The 25810-nt window shown below is 48.6% G+C and overlaps 2 protein-coding genes across 2 annotated transcripts; both read right to left on the minus strand.

Annotated features, from left to right (window-relative positions):
* Positions 1-407: 407 nt before the first annotated feature.
* TM6SF2 (transmembrane 6 superfamily member 2) lies at positions 408-14384 on the minus strand. Its single transcript, XM_079960918.1, has 7 exons — positions 14259-14384; positions 13834-13916; positions 9291-9415; positions 7681-7782; positions 3593-3685; positions 2610-2729; positions 408-1542 (listed from the first exon to the last, which is right to left on the minus strand). The coding sequence occupies exons 1-7, from the start codon at positions 14330-14332 to the stop codon at positions 1342-1344; spliced, it is 798 nt and encodes a 265-aa protein (XP_079817044.1). The 5' UTR covers positions 14333-14384; the 3' UTR covers positions 408-1341.
* LOC307207332 (transmembrane 6 superfamily member 2-like) lies at positions 14358-25715 on the minus strand (the record flags this gene model as incomplete). The annotated part of the gene is made up of 4 exons (XM_079961102.1): positions 25164-25715; positions 16797-16891; positions 16450-16590; positions 14358-14362 (listed from the first exon to the last, which is right to left on the minus strand). The coding sequence occupies exons 1-4, from the start codon at positions 25250-25252 to the stop codon at positions 14358-14360; spliced, it is 330 nt and encodes a 109-aa protein (XP_079817228.1). The 5' UTR covers positions 25253-25715.
* Between the last annotated feature and the right edge of the window lie 95 nt (positions 25716-25810).

Below are 25810 nucleotides of genomic sequence, written 5' to 3' on the forward strand. Positions count from 1 at the left end.
CGGGGAAAGTGAGTTCCCTTACCTTTTAAAAAAATTAAGTAATTTCTTTTTTTGGTCTGGTGGGCTGGAACACCCAATGCCCAAGACCAAAACCCACCTATATCTGTAGTCAATGAAGTTGTGGTCGTTTCTAATGCATATCAGTTTGCTTGAGTTTATTAATCACATCTTACATTTAGTCACTGCTTGGGTGGCAACGGCACTGCAACTGGGCCCACGTTAAACAAACAAACAAATATCAGGATGAGTTTTCCTCCCACCCCAGAAAAAGCACTGGTTATAACACCGGATTTCAAAGGCATCAAGTTAAAAGAATGCCACAGTGGTTTGGGGACACTGGAAACCTCAATAATTTATTTATTTATTGTTGGGGTGAAGAGACACAAACACACACTGAACAAGGAGCAAGCAGTTCAAAAACCATCTATAAATGTTTTTATTTTGTAAACAATGACATATGTGAGTGTCCCCATGTCCGTTCCAATTCTAGGTTTCCACTTCTATCTTGTGCAACAACACCTTTCATTTACAAGTCAGCATTGTTCTAGAAAAAATTGGGGTTGGTTTTTGCAGCCCATCTCTCCATCAAGGGATCCAGTGTCCCCCTAAATCTGTTCTCTGTCAGAGGAAAGTGAGTGGAGGCAGGAAGTGGAAAAGGAAAGCAAGGAAGATCTTTATTTTCCCTGTCTCCCACCTTGCAAGGAGGTGAGGGCCAAGAACAAGGGCGCATAAGAGCTTTAAAAGATTTTAGAAACTGCCCAACCCCTTAGCCAAAGACCACCCAAGAGCATCGCACAAGTGCCACAGAAAGAGGCAGTCTACAGCTGAAATTTGAGAGAGAGGCTCATCTCCTTTCTGTCCAGACACCTGGCGATGTTTGCTGACTGTGGTGCCCTGGCTGGCTAGTCTGGGCAGGACCCAAACCAGCGGATTCAAACAGTGAGAAAGGGGACTCCAACTTTCTGACAGCAAGAGCTGTTCAACCGTGGAATGGAAGGCGATGGAGTCTCTTTCCTTGGAGGTTTTTAAACAGAGGTTGGGTGGCTGTCTGCCAGGGATCCTTCAGCTGAGATTCCTGCCTTGCAGGGGGTTGGACTAGATGGCCCTGAGAGGTCCCTTCCACGTTGACAAGTCTATGAAGTGTGCTAGCACTGAGTAGACAAGGCAGCTGCTGCTGGGAGCTTCAGGAGAACCCCTGAGTGGACCTGAAGCCACAGAGATATTAAAAAACAAAAACCCACAGGCAAATTGGTGAGCAGGGTTTGTGTTTTTTTGGCTTTGCACAATGCGATCTGGTTTGCGGCCGGACAGTGGAGGGAGGCGACCCCTGGCTCCTCTGCCTCATTGCTTCTTCTTGATGTCGTCTTGCGAGACCACGGGCGAGAAGAAGGCCGGATTGCGAAGGCAGCGGTACGCTAAAAGGTGAGGCCCCACGGCGTAGGCAAGGTTGAAAAGGGTGACCAGCCACCAGGCACTTTCGGGGGTGCGGTAAGGAAATGGGGTGTGCTGGTGGAGCGAAGAGCCAATGTGAGAGAACTGGGCCTGGAAGGAGGAACAGACAGAGAGGGGGGGCTGTTAGCATGTCCTTATCTTCACCAGAGAAATGTTGGAGGGTAGGGATAAGTCACTAGGCAATCTTTAGAAGGCATCTGAAGGCAGACCCCACCCCCTCCCCAAGCCACACCCTCTCTCTTCAGCCACACCCCTCTCCACAAACCGCACACAGGACTCAGCTATACAGCTGCAAATAAAACGTTTTAAGTGTGATGTAAAGTGGGTGGCTAAACCACTGAGCCTAGGTCTTGCCGAGCAGAAGGTCGGCGGTTTGAATCCCCGCGACGGGGTGAGCTCCCGTTGCTCAGTCCTTGCTCCTGCCAACCTAGCAGTTTGAAAGCACGTCAAAGTGCAAGTAGATAAATAGGTAGCGCTCTGGCGGGAAGGTAAATGGCGTTTCCGTGCGCTGCTCTGGTTTCGCCAGAAGCGGCTTAGTCATGCTGGCCACATGACCCGGAAAAACTGTCTGCGGACAAAATGTCGGCTCCCTCGGCCAGTAAAGCGAGATGAGCGCGCAACCCCAGAGTTGTCCGTGACTGGACTTAACTGTCAGGGGTCCTTTACCTTTTTAAAAGTGCAGTATTCAAATGTGACACTAGATGGTGATGGTGAGCTACAGCAAATTTAGCATATTTCTCAAAACATTTTTTTTAAAAGCATTTTCACAGCATTTTTTTATCTGTGTGTAGATTCCACCACACTCTATTAAGCCACACCCACTCTCTCAAGCCATAGCCCCCACCAGCCCTGTTTCCCACCCTCCTTGAACATTTTCACCATGAAATCTGAGCATGCCGGGAAGGGGGACTGAGAGGGCTGTGTGCAAGGCGGTCTGGGAACCAGCCTGCTCTGCACAGAGAAACCTGGCATGTGTTGCTCCGCCCACATTTGGTCATGGGATGTGGCCCCCGCAAAGCTGCCCAGAACGGAGTGCGGCCCTTGCCTCCCTCAGCTTGGAATACCCTGTGGAAACCCCAGAATTGGAACTGGTGTGCTGTGACAAGGCAGATGAAAGCTCCTTAGCCCCTGCTGCAGTCCATACATGTCCACGTTACCTGGGCAATGGCGCCAGCGGAGATCAGGGCCCAGTCGGGCATCCATGAGCTTTCCGGGGTCAGCAAGCCGTAAAGGCAGAGGCAGAAATATGGCAGGCCGTAAAACAGGAAGACGAGCATCTGGGAAGAAGGGCAGGCAGGAGAGTTAGGGGGCAGAGCAGAGCGGTGGCAGTCAGAGTTCGGTCAAATCTCAAGGCGACCGCAGAAACTCTTGACCGCCTTTGAGACACAAGGACAAAAAACAGGCCAAGTTTTTGGGGTTTTTAAAATTAGAAACAGTGTGCTTGTTGTTGGAATCATAGAATCAGAGTTGGAAGGGACCCTGAGGATCATCTAGTCCAACCCCCAGCAATGCAGGAATAGGCAGCTGTCCCAGAGGGGGATCGAACCCGCAACCTTGGCGTTATCAGCGCCCAGCTCCAAGCGACTGAGCTATCCAGTTGTTGTTGTAGTAGTAGTAGTAGTAGTAGTAGTAGTAGTATTTATACTTATTCCTATCCCGCCTTTCCTGCAGCCAGGACGGCTTGTACAAATTAAAACGGCCACAGATAAAAATACAGAAAGCTTAAAACATGTAAAAGAGTCAAATGTAATTAAACTCCGACAGATTTTTTTTTTTTGGAAATCATAAAATGCACATAATAAAAACAGTGAAATCAAAAAGCCCTTTCCTTTAAACACAGACCTGCTGGAATAGAAAAGCTGGAAGGACAGCGAGGAGGGAGCCAGTCCGGCTGCCCCAGGAAGGGAGTTCCAAAGTTGCCTGGGAGCAGCCCCCCCCCTCTTCCTTTCACTCAGTGACGCAGATTGAGGTGTGCAATGGATCAAAGCAGTGCTCAGGACTAACAGTTGGCCAAGTATAGGTCCCAATTTCTTCCACAAGAAATTTGTGATTTGATCCCAGAATGTCCTGATTTCCCTTCGGACATCCCTATTTTCATCGGAGAAATGTTGGAGGGTATGGGACAAGAGGCTCTGCTCACCTGGATTTTGGGATAAGCCACCGGGTCACGCAGGTACGGCTCCTGCTGGTTGATGTAGTCAAAGCAGACGTCCGCCTTGCAGTCCAGAACGACCTGGAGGCAAGAGCAGATCAAAGAGGATGGAGGGTGGATTTCGTAGGGGCTTTATCAGGAGAAATTAGGAGCAGCTAATGGGAGGGGGAGGGTTGCAGGTGGCGCTGTGGGTTAAACCACAGAGCCTAGGACTTGCTGATCGGAAGGTCGGTGGTTCGAATCCCTGCGACGGGGTGAGCTCCCGTTGCTCGGTCTCTGCTCCTGCCAACCTAGCAGTTCGAAAGCACGTCAAAGTGCAAGTAGATAAATAGGTACCGCTCTGGCGGGAAGGTGAACGGTGTTTCCATGCACTGCTCTGTTCTCCAGAAGCGGCTTAGTCATGCTGGCCACATGACCCGGAAGCTGTACACCGGCTCCCTGGGCCAATAAAGCGAGATGAGCACCGCAACCCCAGAGTCGTCCGCCACTGGACCTAATGGTCTGGGGTCCCTTTACCTTTACCTAATGGGAGGAGGGGTGGGCAGCCTCTGGCCCCCAGGCCAAATCTGGCCTAGCATGGGTCCCAGTTTGGACCACAAGGACATTTCTCCCCCTCTAAAGCCACACCCACCTGTCTTACCTATGGGACATCAGGGTAGGGGTGCCAGCTTGGATAAAATATTGGAGGGCCCACCCCACATAATTGATCACATGTTGCAGTGCATGGGCACCATTTGAATAGCAGTGTGCATTAACTATGGAGGGTCCCAGCCCCCTCAAATATTTTATTGGGGGGACGAAGTTGTCACAAGGTAGAGAGAGCCAGCTTCTCGTAGGGATCTTGGTCACTCAGCCAGCGGCCAGCCAACGAAGCCCTGTGCGCTATGACTCCCAGGCACCTAACTCCTGGCTGGCTGCCACAGGCGAGGCCACCCACCAGCCTATAGCTACATTGATGGGCAATTTTCAGGTGGGTTGCCCACCCACCCCACAAACCTGTGCCACAGTGGGGGGGGGGGAAACGACAATGAAACAGGAGAACTGATAAGGATTGGGGTTTTGTTTTATAAAGCAAGGAAATTTGAGGAAATGATATGTGATGAGATAAAAAGGAGGTGGGACCAATTCAGATGGTCCTCCCCCGCCACTTAATGGATCCAAATGCTATCCAGAGAGTGGTAGGGGATGCTTTATCCCATGCTGATGGCCTTTCAGCTGATTCCCTGGTGGCCCGCTGGAATGTGGAGTTAACCAGGGCTATTGACTGTTTGGCTCCGAAGCGCCCTCTCCGATTGCATGGAGCCCGGACAGCCCCGTGGTTTTCCACGGATCTGAGGGCAATGAAACAATCGTTGAGACGGCTAGAGCGCCGGTGGTGGATAACTCATTCCGAATCTGACCGGACACAGGTTAGAGCTCAACGTCGAGCCTACCAAGTGGCGATAGCGACGGCGAAGAAGAATTTCTTCACCGCCTCTATTGCATCTGCAGAAAACAGCAGCAGGAGACTTTTTCAGGTGGTTCACAATTTAGCAGAACCACCTGCAACATCGGGGCCCAGTACGGGCCACATGTTCTCCTGCAATGATTTTGCAAAGTTTTTTGCAGATAAAATCGCTCAGATTCGGGAAGAAGTAGACTCCACCGTGGGAGCAGGACCGGGGCGGGAGAGTGCTAGAGTTCTGTCTAGTCAAGTTGAGTGGGATCAATTCCAATCTGTTACCTCCGAGGATGTGGACAGTCTGCTTGGACGAGTGAAACCAACCACCTGTCTCCTGGATCCTTGCCCATCCTGGCTTATAAAAGCTAGCCAGGAAGGACTGGGCGATGGGCTTCGTGGGGTGGTGAATGCTTCCCTCCGTGAGGGAGCCTTCCCAGACCCGCTGAAAGAGGCGGTTATTAAACCGCTTCTTAAAAAACCATCTTTAGATGCGGCCACGATGGCCAACTACCGCCCAGTCTCAAATCTTCCATTCTTGGGCAAGGTGATTGAGCGAGCGGTTGCCGAACAACTCCAGGCACGCCTGGAAGAAGCGGACCATTTGGATCCCTTCCAGTCGGGATTCAGGCCTCATCATGGGACTGAAACTGCCTTGGTCGCGCTGGTTGATGATCTCCGGCGGGCTAGGGACAAAGGTGAGAGCTGTTTCCTAGTTCTGCTGGATCTCTCAGCGGCGTTTGATACCATCGACCATAACATCCTTCTGGACCGTCTTGAGGGGCTGGGAGCTGGGGGCACTGTCATACAGTGGTTCCGCTCCTTCCTCCTGGGCCGTGTTCAGAAAGTGGTGGTGGGGGATGAGTGTTCAGACCCCTGGGCTCTCACTTGTGGGGTGCCTCAGGGTTCTGTCCTCTCCCCCATGCTTTTCAACATCTACATGCAGCCGCTGGGAGAGATCATCAGGAGGTTTGGGCTGGGTGTTCATCAGTATGCGGATGATACCCAGCTCTACCTCTCTTTTAAATCAGAACCAGTGAAGGCGGTGAAGGTCCTGTGTGAGTGTCTGGAGGCGGTTGGAGGATGGATGGCGGCTAACAGATTGAGGTTGAATCCTGACAAGACAGAAGTACTGTTTTTGGGGGACAGGAGGCGGGCAGGTGTGGAGGATTCCCTGGTCCTGAATGGGGTAACTGTGCCCCTGAAGGACCAGGTGCGCAGCCTGGGAGTCATTTTGGACTCACAGCTGTCCATGGAAGCACAGGTCAAATCTGTGTCCAGGGCAGCTGTTTACCAGCTCCATCTGGTACGTAGGCTGAGACCCTATCTGCCTGCGGACTGTCTCGCCAGAGTGGTGTATGCTCTGGTTATCTCCCGCTTGGACTACTGCAATGCACTCTATGTGGGGCTACCTTTGAAGGTGACTTGGAAACTACAACTAATCCAGAATGCGGCAGCTAGACTGGTGACTGGGAGCGGCCGCCGAGACCATATAACACCGGTCTTGAAAGACCTACATTGGCTCCCAGTATGTTTCCGAGCACAATTCAAAGTGTCGGTGCTGACCTTTAAAGCCCTAAACGGCCTCGGTCCAGTATACCTGAAGGAGCGTCTCCACCCCCATCATTCTGCCCGGACACTGAGGTCCAGCGCCGAGGGCCTTCTGGCGGTTCTTCATTGCGAGAAGCAAAGCTACAGGGAACCAGGCAGAGGGCCTTCTCGGTAGTGGCGCCCGCCCTGTGGAACGCCCTTCCAGCAGATGTCAAAGTGATAAACAACTACCTGACATTCAGAAGACATCTTAAGGCAGCCCTGTTCAGGGAAGTTTTTAACGTGTGATATTTTACTGTATTTTTGGTTTTTATGTAAGCCGCCCAGAGTGGCTGGGGAGGCCCAGCCAGATGGGCGGGGTATAAATAATAAATTATTATTATTATTATTATTATTATTATTATTATTATATATTTTCAAAAATCAAGCTCTTCTCCTGGGGATTATAGGGACAGAAGATTACACTGTTTATGTATGTCAACAGCAGCATATTTTCTCTATGCATAAAATTGGAAAGAAGAAGAGGATTAGTGAAGTGGTGGACTACGCTGAATCAGCAAAGCTAATAGCTAAAAGGAGAGAACTTAACGATGATTGCTTTATGGAAGAATGGAAGCCTTTTTCGGACTGTTTAAAGAAATATGATCATATGATGAATTCGTGAGCAGGATTTGAACTATGAATAACAGAACGAATGAGAGATTATTGAATTATTGTCATAATGCAAGGGAGGGAAGACAGGGGGAGAAATAAAAAACACCCTGGAAAATGGGAGGGGACCTTGACCAAGCAAAAGAAGAATCTATTCTGTATTGGAATGCACATGTGAAATTTCTGGAAATTTAATGAAATATATTTGGCCAAAAAAAATATGATTTTTTTAAAAAAGATGGTTCTAGTCCTCATAAATTCTGTTTGGGCATCTGTCTCACTGACTTGGCAGCGGGTCTCCAGGTTTTCAAGCAGGGAATTGCATCCTCCACCCCAAACCCCTACCTGGAGGGGACCAAACTGGGACATTCTGCCTGCAAAGCAGATACTCTAACCACTGAGCGATGCTGCCTCCGGAAGATAACCATATGCTCACCAGTCCCCGGAACAGAGTGAAGCTGATGTCGAAAAGGAAGAAGCCCACCAGGACCAAGTCCAGCGGGCGCTGCAGGAGGCTTTTGCGCTGCTCTTCCGAAACCTTCCCCAAAGGAGAAAAAAGGAAAGTAAGCTGACAGAATTATAGAACTGTTGAGCTGGAAGGCACCCCAGGGGCCATCTAGTCCAACCCCCTGCGGGTCTTGAGTTGATGGTGCGTTTGATATGTGTTGCATGAGCCTATAAACCAGGAGTGGCTGGACTATAAATAATAAAATTATTATTATTATTATTATTATTATTATTATTATTATTATGGGTTCTGAAACTCAGGCATGGAGGTCTGAGTGGCTCTGGGGATTTTGCTGTCCTCTGTCGGAAACAGGGCACTGTGCTGGACAGTCTGAGTCACCAAGGCAGTTCCTTATAGGCCCTTAGATAAACCTACAGGGCACACAGTTGCCGTAGTAACTGACTGTATCTTCTGTGGACATTCAAAGTCTATCTCGCCCCACATGTGGGGCTTTTCTGTTTCAGGAAGTTTTTTATGTTTGACATCTTATTATGTTTTTATATGTGCTGGAAGCCGCCAGAGTGGCTGAGGAAACCCGGCCAGATGGGTGGAGAATATTTATAATATTAATAATATTAATAACAATAATAACAATAATAATAGTAATAGTAATTTTCTAGTGCTTGAGCTGGAACCCACAGTTGGTGCAGAATGCTGCATCAAGGTTGCTGACAGGAGTGAGACGCCATCTGCATGTCACTTCTGTGCTCAGAGATCTTCATTGGTTGACAATTGGCTACCGGGCCAACTTGAAATAAGCAAATAAAAACCCTTAACCACTTGTGGAAAGTGGTTGTTTTGCTGACGGAAAATGAGGTCACCTATGACATCACCTTACGTCATGCAGGCTCCTTCAGGCACTTCAATCTGCAGAACTGCCACCGTCACAGGCAGGGTGACCGTGATCATTTGGGTGTGACTGCACCAAACTTTGGAACTCCTGGCTGATTGGCTCCTGCTAAAAGCCTTTTTTCCTGTTTTTCATTTAGGCTAGCCTATCCAGATGTCTCAGCGTGTTTCCTTTTAAACTGATAGTTGGATTTAGTTATTCTTATTTTCAAATGCTTTCCATCGCTGTTGTTGTGGGGTTTTTTTGCAGGGTGTGAGTGTTTCTGATAACATTATTGTTTTCTTCTGACCGCAGATTGCTTTGACCACCATAAAATCATAGAATCATATGGGGACTGAACTTGCAACTTTTGTGTTATCGCCACCCCATGCTCTAACCAACTGAGCTGTCCCTGCTGAAAGCGGTACTTAAATCTCCTGATGTGTGATTTAAAAAGAAAGAAAACCAGTGGCTAGAGAGGAACCACTGGGGAGGTCAGTTGGGAACAAAGTTCTGGACGGAGCAGACCTTTGCTCCGATCCAAGGAGGCTCTTCTGACAGTGGTTTAGGGCAGCTAAGAAGAACCTCCACTCAAAAGGGCAGTCTACCTCCTACCAAATGCCGGAGGGAAGAGAAGGTTGGTGCCTCTGTGGCCTTCCTGGGCTGGGGGACAGGATGCTTTGGCTTAGAAGGCACATTCTTCCATTACCTTATCGGCCGTCTCGAGGGACAACGTCTTGGGCTGGGCAAAGATCCTGGAGGCAGCCCAGATGAGGGCGAGGAGCAAAGGGATGTTGAGGAAGAAGTCCGGACGGATCTCAGAACCATATTTCCCTGGGAAAGCAAGGATTGGTCTCAGTCCACCCACAAGTTAATAATAATAATAATAATAATAATAATAATAATAATAATATACTTATACCCCGCCCTTCCCAGTTCAAAAACCGGGCTCAGGGGGGCTAACAACAAATTTAAAACACTTAATTGTAAAAGCAGCATAAAATATAGTATAAAAACATAAATATTGGGGGACTTCAACATCCATGCTGATGCCACTCCCTCCTCACAGGCTCTGGACCTGGTGTCTTCCATGGCGACACTAGGGCTCTCCCAGTTTGTTTCGGGCCCCACACATCAAGCAGGCCACACGCTGGATTTGATCTTTGGTGCCGGTATAGATGTGATCATGTTTCGTTCGATGAAGGTGCCATGGTCTGATCACTACACTCTGAAAGCCAGGATTGACGTTCCACCCCCACCCTGCTTGGGTGGCGAGCCGATTTGGGCTCGCCCGCAGAGGCTGATGGACCCTGATAGATTCCGTCAAGCCTTGCGGGACCTTTCTCCCCCTGGCGACTCATTGACTGAGCTTATTGAGGGCTGGAATATCCAGCTCCTGACAGCCATCGATGAGATCGCACCTAAGCGCCCTCTGCGACCCCGCAGAAACCGGGCTCCCTGGTTTACCGAGGAGCTCCGGAAAATGAAGCGGGACCTCAGACGGCTAGAGCGAGTATGGCGGGGTGCCCGTGACGGAGCTTCAAGAACATCTTATAGAGTTTTTATGAAAACCTACGAGGTGGCAGTGAAGGCCACTAAGAAGTCCTACTTCTCGGCCTCCATTGCATCCGCTAGCTCTCGCCCGGTGCAATTATTTAGTATAATTTGGTCTTTAACGTCCCTCAAAGGACAGCCAAATTTAAATAACAATTTGACACACAGCTGTGAGGCATTTGCGAGCTTTTTTGCGGAGAAGGTCCTGTTGCTCCGCCATGACCTCCCTGCCAATTTGGATACAATAAAGGAACTGGAGGCCCCTCGACTGTCCTCAGGTTCAGTATTGGACCACTTTGACCGGATATCCCCAGCCGATGTGGACAGACTCCTCCGAGCTGGAAATCCCACCACTTGTCCTCTCGACCCGTGCCCGTCCTGGCTGATTAGAGCGTGTCCAGACGAGGTGCGGGCCCCCCTGGGGGATATCATCAATCTGTCCCTTGGCACTGGGACATTCCCAGGGGAACTGAAGGAGGCAGTGGTGCGCCCGCTCTTAAAGAAAACATCATTAGATCCCTTAGATCTATCCAATTACCGCCCAGTTTCGAATCTTCCATTCCTGGGTAAGGTGATTGAGAGAGCGGTTGCTGAACAGCTTGGTAGGTTTCTGGATGAAACATCGGCTCTGGATCCATTCCAGTCCGGCTTCCGTGCTGGTCATGGGACCGAGATGGCTCTGGTCGCCCTAACAGATGATCTCCGCAGGCAGCTGGATCGAGGCGGGTCGGGGCTGCTGATTCTTCTAGACCTGTCAGCAGCCTTCGACATGGTCGATCACGAACTCCTTGCCGACGTGGGGATCCAGGGCACAGTTCTTCAATGGCTGCGCTCGTTTTTCTCTGGTCGGGGACAGAGGGTGGCGCTTGGGGGGGAATTGTCATCCCACCACTCCTTGGTGTGTGGAGTGCCCCAGGGTGCGATACTCTCCCCGATGCTTTTTAACATCTTTATGCGCCCCCTCACCCAGCTTGTCCGGAGTTTTGGGCTGGGCTGCCATCAGTATGCCGATGACACCCAACTCTATCTGTTGATGGATGGCCATCCTGACTCGGCCCCAGACACACTGATCAGATGCTTGGAAGCTGTGGCTGGATGGTTACGCAGGAGCCGGTTGAAGTTAAATCCTTCGAAGACAGAGGTCCTCTGGCTGGGACGGGATGATATGGGATTGAGGGGGCAACTCCCATCTCTTGTGGGGGTGCAATTAGTGCCAGCACCGTCCGTTAAGAGTTTGGGTGTAATCTTCGATACCTCCCTCTCCATGGAGGCGCAGATTGCAGCTATAACAAAGGCGGCATTTTTTCATCTCCGCCAAGCTAAGCAGTTGGCTCCTTACCTCTCTCGCCCTGACCTAGCCACTGTGATCCACGCGACGGTCACCTCCAGACTGGATTATTGTAACTCGTTCTACGTGGGGCTGCCCTTGAGACTGACCCAGAAACTCCAGCGGGTGCAGAATGCTGCTGCGAGACTCCTTACGGGGTCTTCGCTGCGAGATCACATTCATCCGGTGCTATACCAGCTGCACTGGCTCCCGGTGGAGTACAGGATCAGGTTTAAGGTGCTGGTTTTAACCTTTAAAGCCCTATACAGCCTAGGACCCTCGTACCTACAGGACCGCCTCTCCTGGTATGTCCCACAGAGGAACTGCAAACAAGGTCTGCAAACAAAAACATCTGCAAACAAAAACATCTTGGAGGTCCCGGGCCACAGGGAGGTTAGGCTGGCCTCAACCAGAGCCAGGGCCTTTTCAGTACTGGCCCCGACTTGGTGGAACGCTCTGTCACAAGAGACTAGGGCCCTGCAGGACTTGACATCTTTCCGCAGGGCCTGCAAGACAGAGCTGCTCCACCAGGCCTTTGGACCCCCTCCTTTGGCAATCTTTACAAAACTTTAGTTTATGGTTGCCATCAATTTGGATTTTAATTAACTTTTATAATGTTTTTATAATGTTGCACTGTTTTGGTGTTGTTAGCCGCCCCGAGCCCGGCTTCGGCTGGGGAGGGCAGGATATAAATAAAATTTATTATTATTATTATTAAAATTCAAAGTTCAGAAATCAATTTAGGGGAAATCCATCTAATAAGCATTAGATAATGATGAGGGCTAGCTGGCTGAATTGGTCCTACTTGGGCCAGCGAGGAGGCCAGGGGAGAATTAGGTGTGGGGCCTCGGAGCGGGTGTTCTTCATAAAAGGGGAAGGAGAGGGAAGAGAAGGGAAATAAAAGATCAGGGTGAATTCAAATTAAAAGCCAGGTGGAATAGCTCTGTCTTACAGGCCCGGCGGAAGAAGTTAAATCCTGCAGGGCCCTGGACTCCTGGGACAGAGCATTCTACCAGGTCGGAGCCATCACTGAGAAGGCCCTGGCCCTGGTGGAGGATAATCTGACTTCCTAAGGGCCCTGGACCTCTAAACTATGATTATTCATGGACCTTAAGGTCCGCTGTGGGCAGACCAGGAGGGGCGGTCCCGTAAGTACGAGGGCCCTAAGCCACAAAGTTAAATCTTGGGGACACCAGTCAGCCCAGTTCTCCTGAGGGACTTTATTAGAACATAGAATCATAGAATCATAGAATCATAGAGTTGGAAGAGACCACAAGGGCCATCGAGTCCAACCCCCTGCCAAGCAGGAAACACCATCAGAGCACTCCTGACATATGGTTGTCAAGCCTCTGCTTAAAGACCTCCAAAGAAGGAGACTCCACCACACTCCTTGGCAGCAAATTCCACTGTCAAACAGCTCTTACTGTCAGGAAGTTCTTCCTAATGTTTAGGTGGAATCATCTGCCCCCCACATCCCAGCGATTGCAGGACTCCAAACCCCTGCAGCCCTTGGCTGGGTGGAGGGAATGGATGAGTTTGCTGCTCTAGCATCACCCAAGTCACCTCCTTGGGACGCAAGCCTGGGTCATGGGTCTGGGGTTCCTGGGCTGCCCAGGGGACAAGACCCCTCTCTTGGCCTTCTTGACCATTTTGTAAAAAACTAATACAAAATTATTATTAAGAAAATAAAAGAACATGCAAGTATCTTTAAAAGAGAGAGAGAGAGGTGGCCGCCTTAGGACACCTCCAGGCCCTGCACCATCAATCTCAGGCTTTAGTTCAGTGATCAGAGCACCTGCTTCGCATGCATAGAATCACAGAGCTGGAAGGGACCCCAGGGTCATCTAGTCCAACCCCCCACAATGCAGGAATGCAACAGGTCCCAGGTACCATCCCTGGCCTTTCCAGGGAGAGCTGTGGAAAGGCTCCCTCTCTTGAGCCTCAGAGAGCTGTTGCTGCCAGCCCGTGTTGGCAATACTTTGCTAGATGGGCCAGCGGTCTGTCACATTATAAGGCAGCTTTCTGTTGAAACTAGTCCATTCAAGACCATGAGGACTAGACTCTTGGTTTATTTTTTCATGAAATGAAAGGGCAGTCGCTCAGAGGTAGAGGGACTGGGAAAGAAAGGCACTCTCTGCCTGAACCCCTGGTGAGCTGCTGCTGCTGCCAGTCCGTGTGGATGATACTGGTTTGGGTGGACCACATGGTCTGGCTCAGAAGAAAGGCAGCTTGTTGCGGTGTGTCAGAAATCCCACCCAGCAGTCTGGACAAATCCCTAATAGAAGCATAGTATAGTTGGAAGGGACCCAAGGGTCATCTAGTCCAACCCCCTGCAGTGCCGAAATCAAGTGTTTGCCAGGGAGCAACTCACCAACCACATTCCCCAGCAGGTAGACGACAAAGTTCATGGTGAGGGATCCGACCCAGTAGAGCCCAAGGTTCCGGTAACTCTTCCTGGAGACCAAACAGAGAGTCAACACAGCTTGCCTACTCAGCCCCACCAAATATAACTGGGGTCTATTCCCCCACTCCTCATCCCCAGCCTGAAAAATCCTTCCCCCCCCCCCCCCGCCCCAGAGAGTTTTTATGCCTCCAAACAGCTCCAGGACCTGTAAAAACCCAGGGAGTCCACAAAGCACTACCAGTTGGATTTCTGCCTGGCACCTTTACAAAGGTTCTGCAAAATCCCCAGCAGAACGGATGACCTCTGGACTCTCTTTTGTTGGAGGTTTTTAAACAGATGACCCTTGATATTCCTTCCAGCTCTACAAGTTTATGACAACAGACCCGTCTCACCTTTGAGTGATGGCTGCAATCATGGCCAGCTGGAGGGCGAAGTGGGTGGTGGCAGCCCAGTAGCAGTTCATCATACCGTGAGCTGTGCTTAGGTATGGCTCACCCTATAGGAAGCAGAAACCAAGACGTCAGTCACGGCCAGAGACCCGTCCCGTCTTTCAACCATCCATTTCAACGTCTGCACGTCCCCCAGAAATTAAAAGTTGTGACTCTGCGGCCAAAAAGCAGCTTTTGCATCTCTCTCTCTCTCTCTCTCTCTCTCTCTCTCTCTCTCTCACACACACACACACACACACACACACACACACACACAAAAGAACAGGTTAGTTCCTGGCATTTCCAGCTGTGGCTGAGGAAGTGGTACCTAAATCCCCATCTGAAAACCTGAAGAGATGCTGCCAGCCAGTGTAGACAGCACTGAGTTGGATGGATCAATGGTCTGACTTGGCTCGAGGCAGCTGCCTATTTGAATTGGTTCCTTATTCAAAATACTGAGGACTAGAATCTTACCCTTTTTTAAGCGAAGGGCCCTAGCACTCTGGAGTGCCAAGACTTTCCTGGGATGCCTGTGACCAGGTGCTCTGCTGCTGAGAGAGGAGTCCTCCCTGAGCGAAGGGGTTGCTAAAGGGTTGGGGGTGGACCGAATGGCCTCATGGCACATTTCCGAAGCAGCGACTCTATGGCTGTGGGCTTGGGGTCCAGAGAATAGAAGAGATGCTTATTCAGTGGTCCAATGTGCCGTGCTCAGCTTTGCTATGTAAAATAGCTGGGCCAAGTACCTGTGATTTGTTGCCACAGGGCAGTGAAGGGACCAATGGCCCTCTGGGTATTGCTAGACTCCTGCTCCCATCATCCCTGGCCATGCTGGGTTGTTGCTGATGGGAGCTGGAGTCCAGCAACATCTGGAGACGCCCCACCCCTGCTATGGGAACAAACGTTTGTGCGGGAGGATGTGCAGACAAAATCACAAATGCATAGACAGTCACAAATGGAGTTTCAGAACCTGCATGGAGGGAACTCTATGATGTCATACCCCAAAACTTGGTGATGAGAAAAAGACAATTTATTCATCCCTATCTCTTCCTTCCTGTCACTATACACTCTCTTTTTCCTACCTGCGATGGTGGATGACATGTGTTTGCTCTCCTCCAGAGAGCAATCTCCATTTTGAACTGGGCTATGGATATTTGTAATGTTTATTGCCTGCCTGATTTTCATCACTGTATCTGCTGAATCCTGGCAAGACTTATGTTGGGAGTAAACCTTGTAGTTCCTGGTGGGGTGGGGTAAGCGAAGACAAGCGACAACAATCAACTATAACACTGCTCAGCCTGAGCTCCTGCTCAGGCTGCACAGAAAAAGCATTTTGTTTCCAGAAATTCATTCTGACTGTGCAAATAAAATATAATGGAGAGAATTCTACAGGATGTGTTGCTACATGAAAAACCTACATTGGCTCCCAGTACGTTTCTGAGCCAAATTCAAGGTGCTGACCTTTAAAGCCCTAAATGGCCTCGGTCCAGGATACCTGAAGGAGCGTCTCCACACCCATTGTTCTGAGGTCCAGCTCTGAGGGCCTTCTGGCGGTTCCCTCCCTGCGAGAAGTGAGGTTACAGGGAACAAGGCAGAGGGCCTTCTCGGTGGTGGCACCCGCCCTGTGGAATGCCCTCCCACCAGATGTCAAAGAGAACAACAACTACCAGACTTTTAGAAGACATCTGAAGGCAGCCCTGTTTAGGGAAGCTTTTAATGTTTGACAGACTACTGTATTTTAATATTTTGTTGGAAGCCGCCCAGAGTGGTGGGGTATAAATATATTATTGTTATTGTTGTTGTTGTTGTTGTTAATAATATTATTATTTGCACAACCAGTCCGGATCCAATGATTCCCAGAATCCAATGATTCTCCACATGGTGAAGACATCAGGTGCCATCCTGGCACCTAGGCGTCCTCACTTGGTCACAGATGGCCAATAGGTGCAAAGAGTGCCTAGCTAATTTTGAGCACTGGCTGTTAATGGTGTCACTACCTATGCCCAAGCTGTAGAAAGGTACAGATGTACCCCCTTCTCACAAAAGGTCTTGTGTCTTCGGGGGCCTGGCTGAAAGGAAACCTGGCAGAAAGGTTTTATGTGATAAAACCACCCACCACTCAGACAAAGGTTTGAAGCATCTGATATGGGTCGCACACCCTCTGCGCCCTCCCGGTTGCACTCCTGCCTGCGAGGACTTGCCTGTCTCGTGTAGCCTTCCAGGAAGTTGCTTATGTAGCCATCTTCTTCCAGAACAATGACGGCGCTGATTCCCGACACGAAGGAAAGTATAACGAACACTGCAGGGATATGGGGAAATAAATAATTGTGTTTTCCACTGAATGCACTTTTGAGTTTCATGAGGGATAGCGACATTTTTTTTAAAAAAGGTGACCAGGTGGTCAGCTGTTTACACACATACATTAAACACACAGAGCGAGAAAGAGAAGCAGGGAAAGGAGGGGGGGCAGGCAGGAAGACGCCCCAAGAGAGAGGAGAGACTTACCGTAGAAGAGGGCATCCTCAGAGTCACTTGCGGAGTAAACCAGAGCAAACAGGAATAAGAGGATCCCGAAGGCAGTCACTGCGGTGGCCGAGGGGCTGCAAGCGAGGAGGAGGTGAAAGGGGGAGGAGAAAACAAGGATGGATCCAAAGTTAAAAACAATGAAAAAGAAGCAACACGTTTGGTTTTTCGTGGCTTGACCATTTCTTCATATGCCCAGACATCCTGCTACTTTAACGTAAGAGTCATCCTGCTGGATCAAGCCCACAGGGCCCACCTAGTCTAGCATCCTGGCCTTGAGTCGGAAGTATACTGCCGACAACTGCGGGGAGGCAGAGCACATCCGTCCCGGCTAGGAGACATTGACAGCATACCCTCCAACATTTCTCTAGGGATGGAGGTGGCCTATTTAACAACAACAATTTTTATACCCCACCCATCTACCTTGGTTGCTCCAACCACTCTGGGCAGCTTGCAGCATATAGAAAAACAAAAATAAAACATTAAACATTAAGACAGCTTCCCTATATGGGGCTGCCTTCAGATGTCTTCTAAAGGTAATAAACTATTATTATTATTATTAATTATTAGTAGTAGTACAGTAGTATCTTGGGTTACATATGCTTCAGGTTACATATGCTTCAGGTTACACACTCCACTAACCCAGAAATAGTGCTTCAGGTTAAGAACTTTGCTTCAGGATAAGAACAGAAATTGGGCTCCGGCGGCGTGGCAGCAGCAGGAGGCCCCATTAGCTAAAGTGGTGGTTCAGGTTAAGAACAGTTTCAGGTTAAGAACGGACCTCCGGAACGAATTAAGTACTTAAACTGAGGTACCACTATATAATACACTGTAGTATTATATAGGATTTCCCTATTTTCATTGGAGAAATGTTGGAGGCCATGAAAATGCTTTGTGAGTCCACATCTAATCTTGCCCTTTTATAAAATTTATTCATTGGTTTGTGCTTTTCTTTTTGGCAACCTACTGAAAAATAAAATAAAATAAAATAAAACTGGGATTAAGGGCTTTTCTCAGGAGGGTGGAGGTTGTGTGTTCTGTGTCCTAATAGAGGGAGTGCTCTGGCGGGGCGAGGAGGGTCAGTTGCACAGGGAGAGGGAAGCACCCCCACTTTCATCTGAGGAATGTTAGAGGGTATCATTTTGGCTCTTTATTCCAAACCCTGAGGACTAGAACCTCACTTTGGGTTTGAGGAAGGGCCATAGCTTTCCAGGCTTCCAAGCAGTAAGTCTGTGTGCAGATCAAGGCTGGAGATCAAGCCTGCAACCTTCTGCATGCACAGGAGCTGTTCTGCTGCAACCCTGGTCCAAAACCCGAATTGACATTCAGGTCACACAAAAAACCCTTTTCCTCTGCAAACCTGCAGCTCCAGCACCTGCAGATGTCAGCTGGGAAGGGGTAGGGACGAGCCCCTGAGCTGCAAATTGAAAGGTGGTTTTCTCTCTCTCTCTCTCTCTCTCTCTCTCTCTCTCTCTCTCTCTCTGTGTGTGTGTGTGTGTGAGAGAGAGAGAGAGAGAGAGAGAGAGAGAGAGAGAGAGAGAGAGGCAGCTCAGAAGCAGCCACTGTGCATCAGCCACACAGCTGCAATGCAGATCCAGACCTAACTCAGAAACCTCCTTGCAGCAGATTATATATATATGGCTCTAGAAAAAGTGCCACTCAGCATCCGCAGAGCTGCACAGGGGGTCTTTCCAGATCAATCGCTGCCTGCAGTGGAAGCTGGCAGAGGGCAAGTGGATCACGGAGGAAGAAGATTTATCCGGTTCAGATTTTTTCAAGGGGCTCTTTCAGCAGATGCACAAGCGATAAAACTCCACGCTTGGATTAGGGTCCCTTCCCTGGAAGAGGAGAGCAGGATTCTGGTCCTCATGAACAAAGGGCTGAATTACAAGGAACCCAGGAAGCTCAACCCCTTCAAGTGCCTCTGTTTTCCAAGGACAGTCCCAGATTTACAGAAGGCGTCCCAGTTTCTGATTTGATCCCGGAATGTCCCGCTTTTCCTTAGGAAACTCTACAGTTATATAATTCTGTGAAATACATATATGCCACCCTGGGCTCCTTGGTGGAAAGGGTGGGATATAAATGCAATTTTTCTCTCTGTTTGTGTGTGATTGAGTGGTATATAGAATTGTAGAACTGCAGAGTTGGAAGGGACCCCGAGGGTCATCTAGTCCAACCCCCGGCAACGCGGGAATATTTTGCCCAATGTGGTGCTCTAACCCACAACTCTGAGATTAAAAGTCTCATGCTCTACTGACTGAACTATCCTCCATTACTTATAGGATGCCGGTGGTGCTGGGGTCTAAACCACTGAACCTCTTGGGCTTGCTGATCGGAAGGTTGGTGGTTTGAATCCCCACAACAGGGTGAGCTTCCGTTGCTTGGCCCCTGCTCCTGCCAACCTAGCAGTTCGAAAGCATGTCAAACTGCAAGTAGATAAATAGGTACCACTCCGGTGGGAAGGTATGGTAAATGGCGTTTCCATGCGCTCTGGCACTCGTCACGGTGCGCCAGAAGCGGTTTAGTCCTGCTGGCCCCATGACTGGAAAGCTGTCTGTGGAGAAATGACGGCTCCCTTGGCCTGTAAAGCGAGATGAGTGCTGCAACCCCATAGTCAAGTTTGCCTGGACTTACCGGTAACTGTCCAGGGGTCCTTCACCTTCACCTTTACCATTACTTATACTACTTGAATATATATATATATATATATATATATATATATATATATATATATATTTAATGGATATTTAGAGATAGACTGCACCTGAACTTGGGGTTTCAATTTATTCCTTTAAAAACAACCACCTTGTAAGCTATTTATTAGCTGATGTGGCTAATAGGAAGGCTGCTTACATGTCGCCAACCTGCCCATCCCCGCTCAAGGGTAAGCCTAGCTATGATTCACTAGGCTGCTGGGCCAGATAGCAGGTCCCTGTTTCCCAGATAGCACAGGGAAAAGATCAAAGTTCGGCTGCCTGTCCAGAGTGCATCAGGCGTCAGCCAGCAGAGCCTTTAGGACATGAATCCTGCAGCTGCCAGACCAGGGTATGTGTGTGTGTGTGTGTGTGTGTGTGTGTGTGTGTGTTTGTGAATGGACCCTATACAACCCTTACTAAAATAGTAGGGGAAAACTGCAGTAAATGTTCTCTGCAGCAGTTTGACAGTTGTTTGTTTGTTTAATTACAGTGGTACCTCAGGTTAAAGATGCTTCAGGTTACAGATGCTTCAGGTTACAGACTCTGCTAACCCAGAAATAGGACCTCGGGTTAAGAACTTTGCTTCAGGATGAGAACAGAAATCGTGCTCCGGTGGCGGCAGCAGGAGGCCCCATTAGCTAAAGTGGTACCTCAGGTTAAGAACAGTTTCAGGTTAAGAATGACCCTACAGAACAAATTAAGTTCTTAACCCGAGGTACCACTGTAATTGATTTTCCAAAAATCAACTTCCCTCACTCCTCACCATGATTTCCTCAGTTTCTCTATTACTGCTGCATATTGTAATTATACCACGCCTTCTTTCCTCCAACTTTTTTCTCAGTATCTCGATGACTACTGTCCTTGTTGTTGTTGTTGTTTAGTCGTTTAGTCGTGTCCGACTCTTCGTGACCCCATGGACCAGAGAACGCCAGGCACTCCTGTCCTCCACTGCCCCCCGCAGCTTGGTCAGACTCATGCTGGTAACCTCGAAAACACTATCCAACCATCTCGTCCTCTGTCGCCCCCTTCTCCTTGTACCCTCCATCTTTCCCAACATCAGGGTCTTTTCCAGGGAGTCTTCTCTTCTCATGAGGTGGCCAAAGTACTGGAGCCTCAGCTTCACAATCTGTCCTTCCAGTGAACAAAGGCAAGCTTCCCATCGCGTCCCTGGGTGGGCTCGAACCACCAACCTTTCGGTTAACAGCCGAACGCGCTAACCGATTGCGCCACAAACCTATTAGCATTTTAGCATATTTATAATGAGGTTTTTTAAATATCATCTACAAACATTTTCCAATCCTCCTTTAAGACCGACTCATCTCACTCTCTAATTTTACTAGCTAAACTTGCTAATTCAGCATATTCCATAAACTTCACCTGCTAATCCTCTGCTTGTGGCCTCTCCTTCATTGGAGGTTTTCAGGCAGAGGTTGGGTGGCCATCTGTCATGGATGCTTTCATTGAAATTCCTGCCTTGCAGGGGGTTGGACTAGATGACCCTCAGAGGTCCCTTCCAACTCTACAGTTCTACGATTCTATGCAGCTACAAAGTTGATAGCCAAACAGGGGTAAGTGGGCAATTGTCCGCTTTGTAAACAAGAGTGAGAAATCCGGCATGGAATGTTAATGCATGCATTAAAAAGAAAAATAGATGGGAGAAATAATGGGGGGGGGGGCAGTCTCATCCAAAAGTTGTTATGCCATTTGCTGACTATTGGAGTCATAGAGGTTGAAATAAAAAAATTAAGGCCATAGATGATAGATAGATAGATAGATAGATAGATAGATAGATAGATAGATATAGACGTTCATAACTGCATATAAAAACCACATGTCTGAAACCCCACAGAAAAAGTCCTGAAACCATTTTGTCCCTCCCAAATTGACCTCAAATATTTCTCTGCAAGGTCAAAGGAAATGGAAAAGTCTCCCCATTGTCTTTTCCTTCACAAATCCTGTCTTAAGGGCATGTCTGTGTGTGACTAGGGTGAGCCTGTGACCTGGCTCAGGAAATAAGTATTTGTCATTACAAAAGACTGACCAGGCTCCCCAGAGTATCCAATCAAGTGAGCATTAACAGGTAACCTGTCAGACGAGATAAACAACGCACTCAGATTGCTGTTGTAGACTGCCTTTTCTGTGATATAGGGATGATGTATCGGGGGGGCGGGCATGTTCTTGGGTTACACCCCTTGTGATGTCAGTATGATGTTTCTGGGGGTGATCTTGGACTCCAGGACAGGCAATTTAAAATGTCTATATAAGGACGGACACACCTTTGTTTGGGGTCCTCCTCCTTTCCTGCGTGTGAGGGGAGCACCCAGTTGCAACAGTTCAATAAAGATCAGGCTTACTAGCTGCTTTGCTTCTCAATATTCTCTGGTTGGCCTCTGTTATTTTCTTTGACCGATGGAGAACCTGCAAAGGACTCTATAAGGGCTCTTGTGTTCCCCATAAAGGAATAAGGGCAGTTTTTTGTTTATTACAAGGCCAATGAATCATAGAATCATAGAGTTGGAAGAGACCACAAGGGCCATCGAGTCCAACCCCCTGCCAAGCAGGAAACACCATCAGAGCACTCCTGACATATGGTTGTCAAGCCTCTGCTTAAAGACCTCCAAAGAAGGAGACTCCACCACACTCCTTGGCAGCAAATTCCACTGTCAAACAGCTCTTACGGTCAGGAAGTTCTTCCTAATGTTTAGGTGGAATCTTCTTTCTTGTAGTTTGGATCCATTGCTCCGTGTCCACTTCTCTGGAGCAGCAGAAAACAACCTTTCTCCCTCCTCTATGTGACATCCTTTTATATATTTGAACGTGGCTATCATATCACCCCTTAACCTCCTCTTCTCCAGGCTAAACATGCCCAGCTCCCTTAGCCGTTCCTCATAAGGCATCGTTTCCAGGCCTTTGACCATTTTGGTTGCCCTCCTCTGGACACGTTCCAGTTTGTCAGTGTCCTTCTTGAACTGTGGTGCCCAGAACTGGACACAGTACTCCAGGTGAGGTCTGACCAGAGCAGAATACAGTGGCACTATTACTTCCCTTGATCTAGATGCTATACTCCTATTGATGCAGCCCAGAATTGCATTGGCTTTTTTAGCTGCCGCGTCACACTGTTGGCTCATGTCAAGTTTGTGGTCAACCAAGACTCCTAGATCCTTTTCACATGTACTGCTCTCAAGCCAGGTGTCACCCATCTTGTATTTGTGCCTCTCATTTTTTTTGCCCAAGTGCAATACTTTACATTTCTCCCTATTAAAATTCATCTTGTTTGTTTTGCAACAATAGTGGGAAGGTTTCGTTGGAAGTAATACAGAATTTGTTCATAAACCGGCAAAACTGAACAGGAACAAAGAAAGCTGCCTTTATGGCTGTTGGCTCATCTGTCTCAGTAATGTCTGCACTGACTGGCAGAAGCTCCCCAGGGTTTCAAGCAAGGAGTCTTTTCCAGCCCTACCTGAAGCTGGTCTGGACTCTTTGTGCAAGGCAGATGCTGCAACCACTGAGCTGCAGCTTTGTCCCTTAATGCCTCTTCCCCATCCACACATTTCTGAAAAGGGCAGTTTTAAATAGGTGCATCGCCTGCTCGGACCTGTAGCAGCAACTCCAGGATTACATACCCTCCTACATTTCTCCAATGAAAACAGGGATGTCCTATTTACTACTACTACTAATAATAACAGCAATAACTTTATTATTTATACCCCACTCATCTGAGTGGGTTGCCCCAGCCATTCTGGGCGGCTTCCAATAAATATTAAAACATTAAACATCAAAAATCTTCTCTGTCCAGGACTGCCTTCAGATGCCTTCTAAAGGTTGTACAGTTACTTATCTCCTGGGCTTGGGGTCACATAACTCCAGACCCTCCAACATTTCTCTGATGAAAACAGGGACATCCTAAGGAAAAGTGGGACATTCTAGGATCAAATCAGAAACTGGGACAGCTTTTGTAAATCCGGAACCGTCCCTGGAAAGTAGGGACACTTGGAGGGTCTGGGATTTCAGACTGGGGACATTTCCAGCAACACCTGAAAATGCTGGGGATCTGTGCCCCAATTCTTATGTTTGTCAATCCTCAGGTAGAATCATAGGATTGTTGAGTTGAAGCGGACCCCCAACCCCCCTGTGCTGCAGGAACCACTCTGCATTAATAGGGGATGTTGTTGCCCTATAGAGCATGCCCATTCCTTCAGATGGCTATATTGAAGAAGCATCCCATGGTTAAACTGTGGAACTCCCTGCCACAGGATTAAACAAAGTCAGAGGCAAAAATGCTTCTGTATTCCAGTTGCTGCAGGACAGGAGAGGGCTCTTGGGCTCAAATCCTGCTTGCAAGAATTTATTTATTTTTTTAAAAAAAGCTTAACTAAAAGTAGAAATAATCTGAATATTTGAAATTGAAATGCTTGCTGAGATGCCACCATCTCCCTCCCTAGCATTTCCCTAGAAAAAGTCAGTACCTGCTTTTTGCAGGCAGCATATCATGTCATCCTTCATTGCAATGTGCGAGCTATTCTCTGCAGAACATCAGAATTCAGGATACTACCGCATCTTTCTTGCTCAGCCAGGCACCACTTGTGCCATGCAGACGTCATTCTGTACCTTGCGGAGAGCAAAGACCTGGCTAGGGCTGACAAGGGCAAGAGAGCGTCTCCCTGGGCTGTGCTTGCTAGAAAAACTGCATTGGGAAAAAGGAGGAATTTGAGAAGGAAGTGCTGAAAAGGTTTTCAGCAAACCCAAGAAAGCTTTAAAAAACAATATGAAAAAGTCATGTTCTTTGTAATTTTGCAAAATATACTTGCCAACTGCATGAAAGGTACTCCCTGATATTAATTCTCTATTTGACTTCCTAGTTTTCAAATGAATGAAGATTTTGACAGATTTTTCTGAGCAAAAGAAAGTAATTTGGAACAACAGTTGCTGAAACATTTCATTCCAAATCGGCTAGACAGAGCTGGGCAGAGAATGGGGACAGGTGGGTGCCCTGCCCACCCCCACAACATAAATCCTGGCTCTGCGCATTCAGGTTTCCCATTGTGGCATCTGTGGAAACAGGATGCTGGACTCAATGGGTCATTGGTTTCATTCAGGAGGCTTTTCTTAGGCCCTTAACAACTAATAAAGCAAAACAGCGGCGTAGACAGTCCAGTAAAACAATGCACCAAAATGGCACTAAAATTGCCTTCTTGACAAGTTGCAAGATCGGCCTGCAAAACCCCCAAACCACCTCCTTGGCCTTAATACGTAACTAAGAATTCCTTTCTTAAAGCAATAAAGAAATAAAATCAGCAGAGTCACCCCACAGTCCCTTTGAATGGCCATGCTCGAATGGGGGAAATTTCCAATAAGCTGACGTCCCCATTTTCATCGGAGAAAGACTGGAGGGGACGCCTCTATTTTCATCACAGAAATGTTGCGGGATATGGAATAGGATGTCCCCATTTTCATTGGAGAAATGTTGGAGGGTATGCTGGTAGGACCCAGAATGTATGTTTTACCTGCATGATTGCTTTGGCTGCTCCCAAGAGGGCCTGGGTCAGATGGCCAGGTGAGGGTGATCACCGGAGAGAGCAGGAGATTCAGCAATGGTCAGGGTTATTATTATTTCTCCCCCCGCCCCCCGACGACGCCTTCACATGATACTCACTTGTCCAGAACGGCCAGGCCGTCCATCAAGTAGAAGGGGAAAGCAAAGAGGAACAAGGCGATGGTCAGTAAAAGTGGATGCGGTTTCATGGTAAGAAAAATGGGCCGCACGGCTCAGCCGGCTGGGAGTGCAAGTCGTGGGAATGCACTGGGAAGCAAGTTGGAGGGTTAAGCGGCCGGCCGGCCAGCCTGACACGCAGGCGTTCCTCTTGCAGCTCCAGCAACGCCTCGCCAGCCGCTTTCCCACACTGCCCACCCCATAGGCAAAAGGGAACTATTTGGCAGTCCAAAGGTCAAAGGAGAGACTGCCTTGCACAAGACCCAGGGACCCACCTTTTAAAAGGGCGAGACAGCTTTTTTAAACATTTGCTTTTCCTAAGGTGGTCCTGTCCACATATCCTTTCTTGGGGCCCCCATTATCACCAGCCCTGACCATTGAGCAAGCTGATCGCTGGGAGCCCCAGGTGGCAAAGCACATAATGGCAACTAGACATTCTGTTTTGGCAACTGCAACCTTGGTTTAAGGAGTTATTTGGCCCCTTGCTGATATATAAAAGTTTCTAACTGTCCCCAGGGTTTCAAATTATTGGCAGCCCCTTGTCTCGAGACAATGGAGTGTGCCTGCGTGGCTGAAGTCAAATGGATTTG

This window comes from Podarcis cretensis (assembly GCF_951804945.1).
Source record: "Podarcis cretensis genome assembly, chromosome: 18".
Lineage (NCBI taxonomy): Eukaryota > Metazoa > Chordata > Lepidosauria > Squamata > Lacertidae > Podarcis > Podarcis cretensis.

Excerpts from the sequence above, each read along its gene's own strand:
- TM6SF2 (XM_079960918.1), bottom strand. The coding sequence starts at position 14,332 with ATGATGAACTGCTACTGGGCTGCCACCACCCACTTCGCCCTCCAGCTG. Across the intron at positions 7,783-9,290 it reads CCCTCGAGACGGCCGATAAG|GTTTCGGAAGAGCAGCGCAA; the intron begins GTAATGGAAGAA and ends CCTTTGGGGAAG. Across the intron at positions 2,730-3,592 it reads TGGCTTATCCCAAAATCCAG|ATGCTCGTCTTCCTGTTTTA; the intron begins GTGAGCAGAGCC and ends CCTTCTTCCCAG.